Source organism: Mustelus asterias, chromosome 9, assembly GCF_964213995.1.
Source record: "Mustelus asterias chromosome 9, sMusAst1.hap1.1, whole genome shotgun sequence".
NCBI lineage: Eukaryota > Metazoa > Chordata > Chondrichthyes > Carcharhiniformes > Triakidae > Mustelus > Mustelus asterias.
The window spans coordinates 96,182,034-96,194,090 of NC_135809.1; the positions used below are offsets into that span (position 1 = coordinate 96,182,034).

The following is a 12,057-nucleotide window of genomic DNA, read 5'->3' on the forward strand; positions in this document are numbered from 1 at the left end:
CAGGGCTTGCCTGGAGAGGTCTGGGAGGCAAGCGATCAGGATGAGGGGGGGGTCAGAGGGGCAGCGGTGTGGGGTTCCGGGGCTGGACAGCAATCGGGAGGCCGGCAGTGCGGGGCCACTGTGCATGTGCCGATCTCTGTGCTGACAGATTGGTGCTCAGCGCTATGTTGTCGGCTTCTCCAGTGGGAATAGGCCCCGCCCCCAGGTGTTCATTGAGCACTGCAGAGTGCCCTAGCATGATTGACAGAGTGTGGGAGATTCATTCTGAAAATCCCACTAAAAAACCAGCAGGAGTTACTCCACTTTTCACGCGAATTCTGCACTTAGATGTTTTTTGGGAGAATCGCCCTCGATGATGCCTGGAAACCCCTGCAAAACTTGTCCAGTTTCTAAGAGGTAATTCCAGCTATGTGCCTGGTCAGTCATTCAAAAAGATGATTCTTGGAGTCAACACCAGGATCCGAAGGCACCAGAGTCCAAAGACCCCAGTTTGGGAAATTATGACTTCATACAAATTGAGAATTGGTGTGTGACCAGGATTAAAACATTATGAGCAGCTTACTGCAAGAACGCCACTGTTTTGACGCATTGCTCATAAATATTTAACCTACCTCCTTACTTGTGGGATTGTAGTTCAGTGCTGGTCCCATTCTTTCTAAAGAATGCTGGCTGGGCTCGAGAGTGACATTCCTCAAATGCCTCCCCTGGCTATAAATTATGGGTTCCAGTGATGCAATAAAGAAGTTTGCACAGGTCTCGCACATTGAACTGTAAATTAGATTGCTTGGTGCAAGCAACGTTTCTGAAAGTAGCTCGCTGTAATTCATTCACTCATCGCCCCAAATATTTCTTTAAACGTCGCTCCCATAAATGCCGAATGAAACCTGCTCAAAGATGCTGCTGCTGAATCTATTCTGGTTTTCAGGTCTATGGGGAAGGTCCTACCATACACAGGTCTGTGGCAAACTGAAAATGTCTTTTGGGCATGGGATCATCTTGAATCTCATAGGTGTGGCCATGGAGTTCTCCATTGAACTGACTTGCCCTTCATTTTGGCCAAAAGCGTTTGGAAAAACTCCCAGGCTGGAAATGCAGTGAGAGGCAGAGAGGTGAAGCCAGGTCCAGCCGAGCAAAAGCCATACAAAGATTGATATATAAAGGATCACTTGGTCTAGATTTATGGAGTACAGGCCACCAATCCGTCCTGGGAATAACCACAATGTAGCCACCAGTATGCAAGGGCGATGGATCACACAAGGTCTACCATAGATGTCAATCCAACAAAGCTAGTACTTTCCTCCAAACTGTATCAATTAATGGATTCTGTCCGATAGGCTGTAGAGATTTTTCAATGCCTGTGTGTTTATTTATAGCAGACTAAGAGGTGTGAAGTGGATTAAAGATTTTTGTCATGGATACTATGAATGGCTCTGATTGCTTGTCAGCTCTCTGAGAAGGCAAAGGTGCAATAATTTTCAACTAATCAGCTATCAGCACATTTATTTGACAAGCGTACCAGCTGAGTAACTTCTTGTAGTTATTTTTAATTCTTAAGATATGGGCAAACAGCAATGACCAGCAAGAAATAGTTACTTCAGATTAGATGGGAAGAATTCAATATTATATAAATTAGTGTGGTTTACATTTTTCTGAATGTGATAAATAGGCGATATTGGATTTGTGAGCCTACACATTATGTATAATGTGAAGCCATCCCTGTGAATTCAGTGATGTACTGAGTCACCAGCTTTGTACATGCAAACTCGGGGGCATTTTTGCATCACTGCGCATCTAGTGCAGCAGTACTTCGATTCTATGACAGGAACTTGATATATAATGGCAAAGAAAAAAAGGCAGCAGAATGATTCAGATGAGATCCATTATCAGAACTGAAATACTTACCTGTCTTTCCCTGTTATACGCAGATCAATCTCCTGTGTATTTCCAATATTTCTGGATTGTTACTTTAGATTTCCAGCTTTCATGGTTCCTTTTTGTGCTTCGAAGTCTGTCGACCTTAGTGTGATAACACCCCCTGCAGAGCAGTGCTTGTATTGCAGCACCTACTTCTCAGGTTTAATCTTTATTGCGAGTCTAAGACCTTGAGGGTGGAAATAACATTCCCCACCTGTTTATGACATCTCTAATTCATCAAAATCCTTCATGAATAACAGCATTAGCATGTGTCCAGTATTTTCCTAAAAGATAACCTTGTTGAAAAGAAGCATGTGCAAGGTAAGCAGAGAGAATATAAGGTTCATAGACTGTGGTGACAAGTTAGGAATATATAAAAGGAGTAGGTCATTTAGCCCCTCGAGCCTGTTCCATCTTTCAATGAGACCTTGGCTAAACTGCAACCTCACTCCAAATACCCAATTTTGCCCCTATTTCCTTAATACCTCTGGTTAACAAAAATTTACCAATCTCAGATTTAGGATTTGCAGTTAATCTAGTTTCAATCGCTGTTTTCAGAAGAGAGTTTCAAACCTTTCCTACCCTTTTCTTGTAGAAGTTTTCCTAATTTCGCTCCTGAAAGATTTGGCCCTACTCTTTGACTTTGCCCTCAGTTCCCCAGTGGGAGAAATAGTTCCTCTTTATAGATTCAATGAAGAACTTGTATAAACAGAGTGAAATAATGAGGAAAAGAGACGGAGACAAGTGAGCAATTTTCTAAAAAATGACACATACAGAGCATGTACATACAGAATAATATATTGTGAGCAACTAATGGACAGAGCAAATGAGATCCCATGCAGAATCAGTTCTTGGAAGAATTAGATCTTTTGTCTATGAGCTCTGCCATAGGGTGACAATTAGCATATTACACAGTGGTAGCTGGTGCTCGATAGATGAGGATAATTATTCATAGAAATCATAGAAACCCTACAGTACAGAAGGAGGCCATTCAGCCCATCGAGTCTGCACCGACCACAATCCCACCCAGGCCCTACCCCCACATCCCTACATATTTACCCACTAATCCCTCTAACCTATGCATCTCAGGACACTAGGGGCAATTGTTAGCATGGCCAATCAACCTAACCCGCACATCTTTGGACCGTGGGAGGAAACCGGAGCACCCGGAGGAAACCCACGCAGACCACGAGGAGAATGTGCAAACTCCACACAGACAGTGACCCGAGCCGGGAATCGAACCCAGGTCCCTGGAGCTGTGAAGCAGCAGTGCTAACCACTGTGCTAGGTTCATAAAAGGATTCAGGCAGCATCAGGAAACATGGGAACAAATCTCCATTTCTGTCTCCTCAGTTTTGTAGGTAAGTTTGACTTGTTAGAAACAGCACTGTGGCTAGGAATTCTCAGTGTAAACCTATATGTTAAGTGTCAGATTACCTAAATGGCAGCACACTCAACTTCTGCATCAGACGAATGGGGGTTGAAGTCCCAATCCACGAACACTGTTTGTGGAATCTTACTCTTTACAAATTTACTAGGGATGGGCAATTAATGCTGGCCAGCCAGTGATGCCCATGTCCCATGAATGAATTTAAAAAAACAAACTGGCTTTGATTTGAATTTTGATTTGATTTATTATTATCACATGTACTAATATACTGTGAAAAAGTATTGTTTTTTGCACGCTTAACAGACGAAGCATACTGTACATGGAGAATGAAAGCAGAAGGTGCAGAATGTAATGCTACAGTCATAGCTAGAGTGTAGCTAGAGAAAGATCCAAATCTGTAAGAGATGGAATTAAAACATTGTTAGAGAGTGTTAAAGAGTTAGAGTAGAGTTTTAAAAGCATTGAACAAGAGTAAAAGATGGAATTAGAGGGTATGCTGGGCACAGCTTGCAAAAAGTCACCTCGCTCTGGCGCCATCTTGGAAACTCCAGAATACAAAATAATAGTACACCAACAAAATAGCAGTAAAGGTAGTTCATCGGCTGTGCAGGACTTCGTAACAATCTGAGGGTGTGAATGCAAGTGTTTCTTTCTATGCACTATTACAGGATAACGGACACAAGAGAGCTGTCAACTTTGTGCCTTGATAGTGGATACACCTATCATAGGCACCAGTTACTTCCCTTAGTGCAGACATGAGGAGGAAAACAATTGAAAGGAATTTATGCTCAAAAGAAAGTGAGTTCCTGTTCAGGAATTAACAGTTAAGGATTTCATCCCCTTTTCTCTCAGAGCTGATTGGCCAAAGGACCACTTTGTTCACCCGTATGTGCCGAGGTTTCGAAATGGCTGGGAGCCACCTCTCGACAATTTTCGAGGCGTTCCCTGGGAACTGGACCCCCACCAAGTGTCAGATTCCATCACAACTGCAGCGGATACACAACGCAGACAGGAGGAGATGAAGCGACAGTCTGAGGAGGTAAGGCGGTGGTCTTGGTCAGGTTTTCTTTTTAAGTATAATGTGACATTTGAAATGTTCCTTGCATTCTATGTTACCAGATAGATTTTCTTTTAAAGATCCCAATGTAGTGCCTGAATCAAATATTAAGTACAGTATTGTTGGACTCCTGGGATCTCGACTTGATTCCAGGCTTGTCTGATGAAATAAAAGTCTTTTGTAAGAATTCAGACTTTCAGAATTCAGCTTAAACTTTACAGGTTGAATCTGCCCATTTAGTATTAACTTGATTTGATTTATTATTGTCACATGTATGAGTATACAGTGAAATGTATTGTTTCTTGCATGCTGTACAGACAAAGCATACCATTCATAGAGAAGGAAAGGAGAGAGTGCAGAATGTAGTGTTAGTCATAGCTAGGGTGTAGAGAAAGATCAACTTAGGTCAGAATTATACCGGCACATCCGCCCTGATTCTGGGGGCAGGTGAGGCTCGGAGAATGGCATTCTCCATTGGCCTCAGGTGGGATCATACGAAACTCGAGTGGACGTGCCGGTAAAATTCTGCCCTTCGTGCGAGATAGGTCCATTCAAATATCTGATGACAGCAGGGAAGAAGCTGTTCTTGAGTCAGTTAGTACGTGACCCCAGACTTTTGTATCTTTTTCCCGATGGAAGAAGGTGGAAGAGAGTATGCCCAGGGTGCGTGGGGTCCTTAATTATGCTTTTCCGAGGCAGCAGGAAGTGTAGACAGAGTTAATGGATGGGGGTTGGTTTGCGTGATGGGCTTGGCTTCATTCACAACGTTCTGAGTTTCTTGCGGTCTTGGGCAGAGCAGGACCAACACCAAGCTCTGATACAACCAGAAAGAATGCTTTCTATGGTGCATCTGTAAAAGTTGCTGAGAGTCATAGCTGACATGCCAAATTTCCTTAGTCTTCTGAGAAAGTAGAGGCGTTGGTGAGCTTTCTTAGCTATAATGTCATTCTAAGTAACCATAACTTCAATGAAGTGGTCAGCAGAGAAATATAAACTTTTCAAGGACTTTTGAGTGACAGCTTGTTGTGTTTAGGGACCCTTTGCAATATGATGCCTGTGTCAGGGGATGTATGGTCTGCGTGTTTGCTGAAACCTGTGCACAGGGACCTACGTTGGCTCCCAGTCAAGCAATGGCCTTGATTTTAAAATCATCATCCTTGTTTTCAAATTCCTCCATGGCCGCTTCACTCCCCATCTCTGCAATCTAATCCAACCTCACAATGCTCTGAGTTATCTGTGCTCCGTATTCTGGTCTCTTTTGCATTCCCAATTTTAATTGCTCTACCTTTGGTAACTGTGCCTCCAATTGCCTGGCACCTAATATCTGGACTACACTCCCTACACAACTCTGCCTCTGCAAAGCTTTCCTCTTTTAAAAATACTCCATGTAAACCTATCTCTTTACCCAAGTTAATGTTAATCGACATATCTTCTTCCGTGGCTCTGTGTCATACTTTATTACGTGATGTGGAGGTGCCGGCGTTGGACTGGGGTAAACACAGTAAGAAGTCCAACAACACCAGGTTAAAGTCAAACAGGTTTATTTGGTAGCAAAAGCCACAAGCTTTCGGAGCCCCAAGCCCACGAGTCGTCACTCACCTACAAGCTTCTAATCTAACTTCTCATCTCTTCCGTGGCCAGTGCTTTTTATGTTCACATCCTATTTCCGTCAATCTTTAAGTTATTCATTTGATATAAAGATCATATCAGGCACCTATAATTTTTCTTTTGAATTATTACACTGATATTTCCCCTCTTTTTATTTTCTGTCTCACCCTAACCTTGAGCCTTTTTAAGTGTTTGTTGAATTATAATCTCCCAGTTCTGATAAGTGGCATGTCTGAAAGGCTGGCTAACCTGCTCTCTCCAGGAATGATGACTGACTCCAGTGGAATTTGAGCTCAGGGTGCTATCAATTAAGTTAAAGCTGCGTTTCTTCTTTAGAATCATAGAATGGCTACAGAACAGAAAGTGACCATTTCTTCCTTTGCGTCCGTGCTGGCTCTTTGCAGCAGCAACTCGGCTAATCCCAGTCCTTCCCCTTCCCAAAGTCCTGCAGTCTTTCTCCTCTTGAGAGAATTATCCAATTTCCTTTCTAAAGTCATGATTGCATCTGTCTCCATCACACTCTCAGGTAGTGCATTTCAGGTTCTCTAATCACTCGCTGTGTATAAAGGCTTTTCCTCATGTTGACTTTGGTCCTTTTGCCAATCACCTTAAATTAGTGTCTTCTGGTTCTCGACCCTTCCGCCAATGGGAACAATTTTGCTCTATCTACTTTGTCAAGGTCCCTTAATGATTTTGGGTATCTCTATCAAATCTCCTCTCAACCTTCTCTTCGCAAACCAGCCTCCCATCCATTGACTCGGTCTACACTTCTGCTGCCAGCATAATCAAGGACCCTATGCACCCCAGACATACTCTCTTCCATCTTCTTCCATCGGGAAAAAAATGCAAAAGTCTGAGATCACATATCAACTGACTCGAGAGTAGCTTCTTCCCTGCTGCAATCAGACTTTTGAATGGATTGACCTCATATTAAAATGATCTTTCTCTACACTCTAGCTATGACTGTAACACTGCACTCTGCACCCTCTCCTATCCTTCTCTATGTACGGTATGCTTTGTCTGGATAGCTCAAGAAATAATACTTTACACCGTATACCAATACATGTGACAATAATGAATCAAATCAAATCTTGTGTAACACCTGTGCTAGTCATTCACTTGTCACCTTGTGCCAAAGTCCAGGACAGAACTGTGGAGTGTAGACATACTTTGAGTATTTGCTTCTCTGATTTTGAAAGTTCTTCAAAAATATTACTAACTTCAGTAACTATTGTCTCCATATTGTGAGACGAAAAAAAAGTGGAATTCTTTTTTAATTTTAAAAGAAAATTGGTGTGTTTTCAGTTTTAACTTCTGAATAATCCAATTCAAAAACAACTATGTAGTCCAAAACTGAAAGTTTCTAGATCCATATTTGGTCTTCGAACAGTATCCAATTGATATTTAGTTTTCACATTTCACTTAGATCCCATATAGTGTTGGTTTCACCATTTTCTTTTTTGTCTTTCAGAAGTCATCAGCACCCAGCTTCCCTCCTCCCAATGGGTATGCATGCAGTAATACATCATTCAAGAGAGGCCAGATTGCTGAACAGAATACCGCAGTGGATGCTTTTAAGCAGAGTGTTAGTCGGCATGTAGATAGGTAACTGGTATTAGCATGCTGTGGAGAACTGGTACAATATGCATTCTCTTCCTCTCCTGCTGGTAAACTGTATGGACAGCTTCTCTGCATTAATATTCCCCAATGGGTCAGTGAGTGGAGGCTCTGTGATCCGCAACACTAACAGTTTTCTCAATTTGATTATCCCTTTTCTTACAGCTTCCTAATTTGGAGCTTTGGTATCCCTTTATTCCGTTTTCCTTTAACATGAATTTCAGGATCTTCAGCATGGCTGAAAGTTTTGGCACCAGTTTCCTTAAAACTGTAGGAGCTTTGTGACTGTCACCTCTTAATCATCTCTGATTTTAATCGCTTCACTATTGGTGGCTGTGCTTTCAGTTGCCTTGGCTGTAAACCCTTGAATACTCTCTGACACAGTCTCTGTCTCTCTAACTTGCTTTCCTCCTTTAACACATTCCTTAAAATCTATCTCTTTGACTAAGCTTTTAGTCATCTCCTTATGTGACTCTGTGGGTGCATGGTAATGTTGTTATAATCAGTTTTGCGGGGTGGCTGAAAAAAAATACCAAGGTAAAGCCTGATTTCAACTCCAGGCTAGTTTGGGGCAGGTGGATAGTGTGTGAGTCAGAATCTTGCCACAGATCCAGAAATTAAAATGAATATTTTAAATCCCGGGATACATTGAAGGGCAAAGGTTCTCTGATTTCCCATGGATTCCACCTGGGCAGTTGGCAACAACCAGTGTTAAATCAATAAGGGATAAACCTTATAGGACTGAGGTGAGGAGAAATTTCTTCACCCAGAGAGTGGTGAATGTGTGGAATTCTCTATCACAGAAAGTAGTTGAGACCAAAACGTTGTGTGATTTCAAGAAGAAATTAGATAGAGCCCTTGATCAGCCATGATCAAAATGAATGGCAGAGCAGGCTCAAAGGGCCAAATGGCCTGCTCCTGCTTCTAATTTCTATGTTTCTATATGGTCCAGAGGCTGCCCACTGCAAGTGGCTGGAGAGTCGGGACTGGCTTTGAGGGTGTCCTACAGGGGTTCTCACACCCCAGCATTGGGGGTGGGTAGTGGCAGTCTTCACCAAGAGTTGGCAATGATGGCTTGCCCTAAATCCTCTTACCTGCCATTTTCACCTGGCAAGAAAGTCGCTGTGACTTCCTGCTCAGGTCACCAAGTGAAAATTGTACTGGACCTGAAGAATGTCATGGACCCAAAAGGCATATGTAAAAGTGGATCCTGCTGGCTTAGGGTCGATACTCTTATCAACTAACTAGTAGAACAGATTAAAATCAGAAAGCAGCAGCTCCCACTGGCTTCAGAGTGGGTAAATAAGGATTCCTGGCTGGTGGAGAGGGCAAAAAAAATCATCATTTCCACTGCTACAATAACCACTGTCGAGGAAAGGAATGCACAGTGTGTAGACTTCAATTTGATAAACATTAACATCAAAACTGACATTGGGAGACGCCTTTGCCAGTGCAGCAGTCAATGCTTCAGAGAGGAACTCTGAAGTTATATGGTGGTATGTTGGAGCACCAACCCCTGCAATGAGGTGCCTTTTGACACCCGTCATCAACAGCTGCAGTTATTGGAGAAGTGCAGAGTAGGTGCTTCTGCAACATGAGGAATAATTAGAGGGTAAACTTCCCATTGCTGCTTTTGTGCACATTGTTAAACAGCATCAACGGAGTCCTAGAGACAGGTTAAAAGTTTAAAGTTTGTTCATCATTTATTAGTGTCGCTACGTTAACACTGCAATGAAGTTACTGTGGAAATCCCCCCTGTCGCCACACTCCGGCACCTATTCAGATACACTGAGGGAGAATTTAGCATGGCCAATGCATCTACCCAGCACATCTTTTGGACTGTGGGAGGAAACTGGAGTACCCGGAGGAAACCCACGCAGACACGGGGAGAACGTGCAAACTCCACACAGGCAGCGACCCAAGCCGAGAATCGAACCCAGGTCCCTGGCGCTGTGCGATAGCAGTGCCAACCACCGTGCTGACCTAGCCACCCTCTTTGTGACAGTTAATTTATGATAATAAGGTGAAGGATGGCAAAAAGGAAAATAATAACCCAGAAACTAAGTTGCCTTATCTCCACCAAAAAAAATCTTCAAAAAAAGCAGGGGATTCCATTTGAAATGTTGTTATTTTAATACAGATTGAAGTCAGGACCTTGTACTCTGCCATATCAATTTAGGATCCTGCAGAGGCCAAGGGGCAATTTAGGCCTTTGTGTTTTATTAAAGTGGAAGGGGTTATATTTTTCTGAGTTTCTCATGGTGATTGGGTTTTATTAATGTAGCTGCATTTATTTGATAGTGCTTTGCATGCTAGTGCTACCTTGCTTGACAAATCAGTTTTCCACAGCCCTGCAATTAGTTACACTGATCAGATTATGAAAGAATAACCAATACAGCATGTTGCTGAAAATGTAGTCTTAAGTTAATGTATTTTACATCAGTTTGCAAAGTTGAACATGTTTTAAATATTTTTCTGTGTGTTGATAAACATATGGATTAAGAGCTCAGTGCCAATCTAGCTGAATACCCAGCTAGGGTGGGATTCAATTGCTCAGACTGCCTTTGGGCTAAGGGAATGAAAGTTGACCTCAATTCCTGATCACTGGCCTGTGACGCTTGCTGGAAATGATATCAATGTGAATGAAAGGTGGGGGTAGGACTTGGCTCAGTTCATCTATTCCCACAGTCCCAAATCTTATTGCCTAAGCTAACATACAGCCCAGATTTAATTTTATTAGTGTCACAATAGGCTTGCATTAACACTGCAATTAAGCTATTGTGAAAATCCCTTCTTCACACTCCGGCGCCTGTTCGGGTACACTGAGGGAGAATTTAGCATGGCCAATGCACCTGATCAGCACATCTTTCGGACTGTGGGAGGAAACCGGAGCAGCCGGAGGAAACCCACGTAGACACGGGGAGAACGTGCAGACTCCACACAAACAGAGACCCAAGCTGGGAATCGAACCTGGGTCCTTGGTGCTGTGAGGCAGCAGTGTTAACCACTTTGCCACCGTGCCGCCCAAGGGTTAGTTGTTTGAGATAGCTGGCCACCTTTGAACTGTAGTCAAGCAAGGAATCACCACATTTCTGAGGGAGGTTTTTGATGGTTTATTTATGTATTAATCAAGGACCCCACACACCCCAGACATAATTTTTTCCACCTTCTTCATCGGGATAAAGATACAAAACTCTGAGCACACATACCAACTGACTCAAGAGCAGCTTCTTCCTGCTGCCATCAGACTTTTGAATAGACCTATCTCGCATTAGGTTGATCTTTCTCTACACCCTAGCTATGATTGTAATACTACATTCTGCACTGTCTCCTTTCCTTCTCTATGTAAGGTATACTTTGTCTGCACAGTACGCAAGAAATGATACTTTTCACTGTCTACCAATACATGTGACAATAAATTAAATCAAATATTAGCGCCCTCCCCACCCACTGATCTGCTAGTAAGCACAGATAGAAGAACTCTTTAACTACTTTCTGACCAGATGTAAGATGTTTATTGGCTGCTACATAACATGTGCTGTATTCACATTAGATGAAATGAACTAAAGGAGTGTGATGAATGCCAAGTGTGATAACATATCAAAGTTACAATTTTTGTGTTTGCAGTAAGATTAGTCAGCCTAAGTATTCAAAAGCCTAGGCTTTCTAATCAGTAGCAGCAGTGTGTACTATCGACAAGATGCACTGCAGGAGTTCTCCAGGCTTCCTTAGGCATCACCTTCCAAACCCACGACCAATTCCACCTAGAAGGACAAGGGCAACCACCTTCAAAACGGCAACTAAGGATGGGCAATAAATGCTGGCCAGCCAGAGACACTCGTGCCCCACGATTGGATTTTAAAAAATCTACAGCAATCAAATTTCCTCCATTTGTTATCAGATGAATTATTATAAGAAAGACACCACCTGCAGCACGGTGGCACAGTGGTTTGCACAGCTGCCTTACAGCACAAGGGACCCAGGTTCGATTCCCAGCTTGGGTGTCTGTGCAGAGTCTGCACGTTCTCCCCGGGTGCTCTGGTTTCCTCCCACATTCTGAAAGATGTAATGGTTACGTGCATTGGCCATGCTAAATTCCCCCTCAGTGTACCTGAACAGGCGTGTGGCGACAAGCGGATTTTCACTGTAACTTCATTGCAGTGTTAATGTAAGCCTACTTGTGACACTAATAAATAATCTTTAAACTTGAACCTTCGTGAAAAAGTATGTAGTAAACCTTCCATTTTGTTTTGGAAATTGAGATGTTATCAATGGAGCAGTGTATCATTATCAGCCCAAAGATGTTATGGTCTGTAGGAACTTCTGGAGGGCTTCATTCTCTTTGTAACACTGTTAGGTGAGGGGCATTTCTGAAAATCCTGCACCATTCCAATAGTATGCCAGATTTTAAACAATACCATTTCACCACACCAATAAATAGAGTATCATCTGGATTTTAAAAATATTCTAT

General features: G+C 42.6%; 1 protein-coding gene across 5 annotated transcripts in view; it reads left to right on the forward strand.

Annotated features, from left to right (window-relative positions):
- Positions 1–12,057, forward strand: part of eps8l2 (EPS8 signaling adaptor L2) — a 199,261-nt gene that overhangs the window by 160,106 nt on the left and 27,098 nt on the right. For 2 of the 5 annotated variants that reach the window (XM_078220594.1, XM_078220593.1), the window contains 2 exons: positions 4,157–4,343; positions 7,441–7,574. In XM_078220594.1, coding sequence (XP_078076720.1) covers positions 4,157–4,343; positions 7,441–7,574 — 321 coding nt within the window. The remainder of the gene's footprint in view (positions 1–4,156; positions 4,344–7,440; positions 7,575–12,057) is intronic. The other 3 variants (XM_078220596.1, XM_078220595.1, XM_078220597.1) reach the window with 3 other exon arrangements.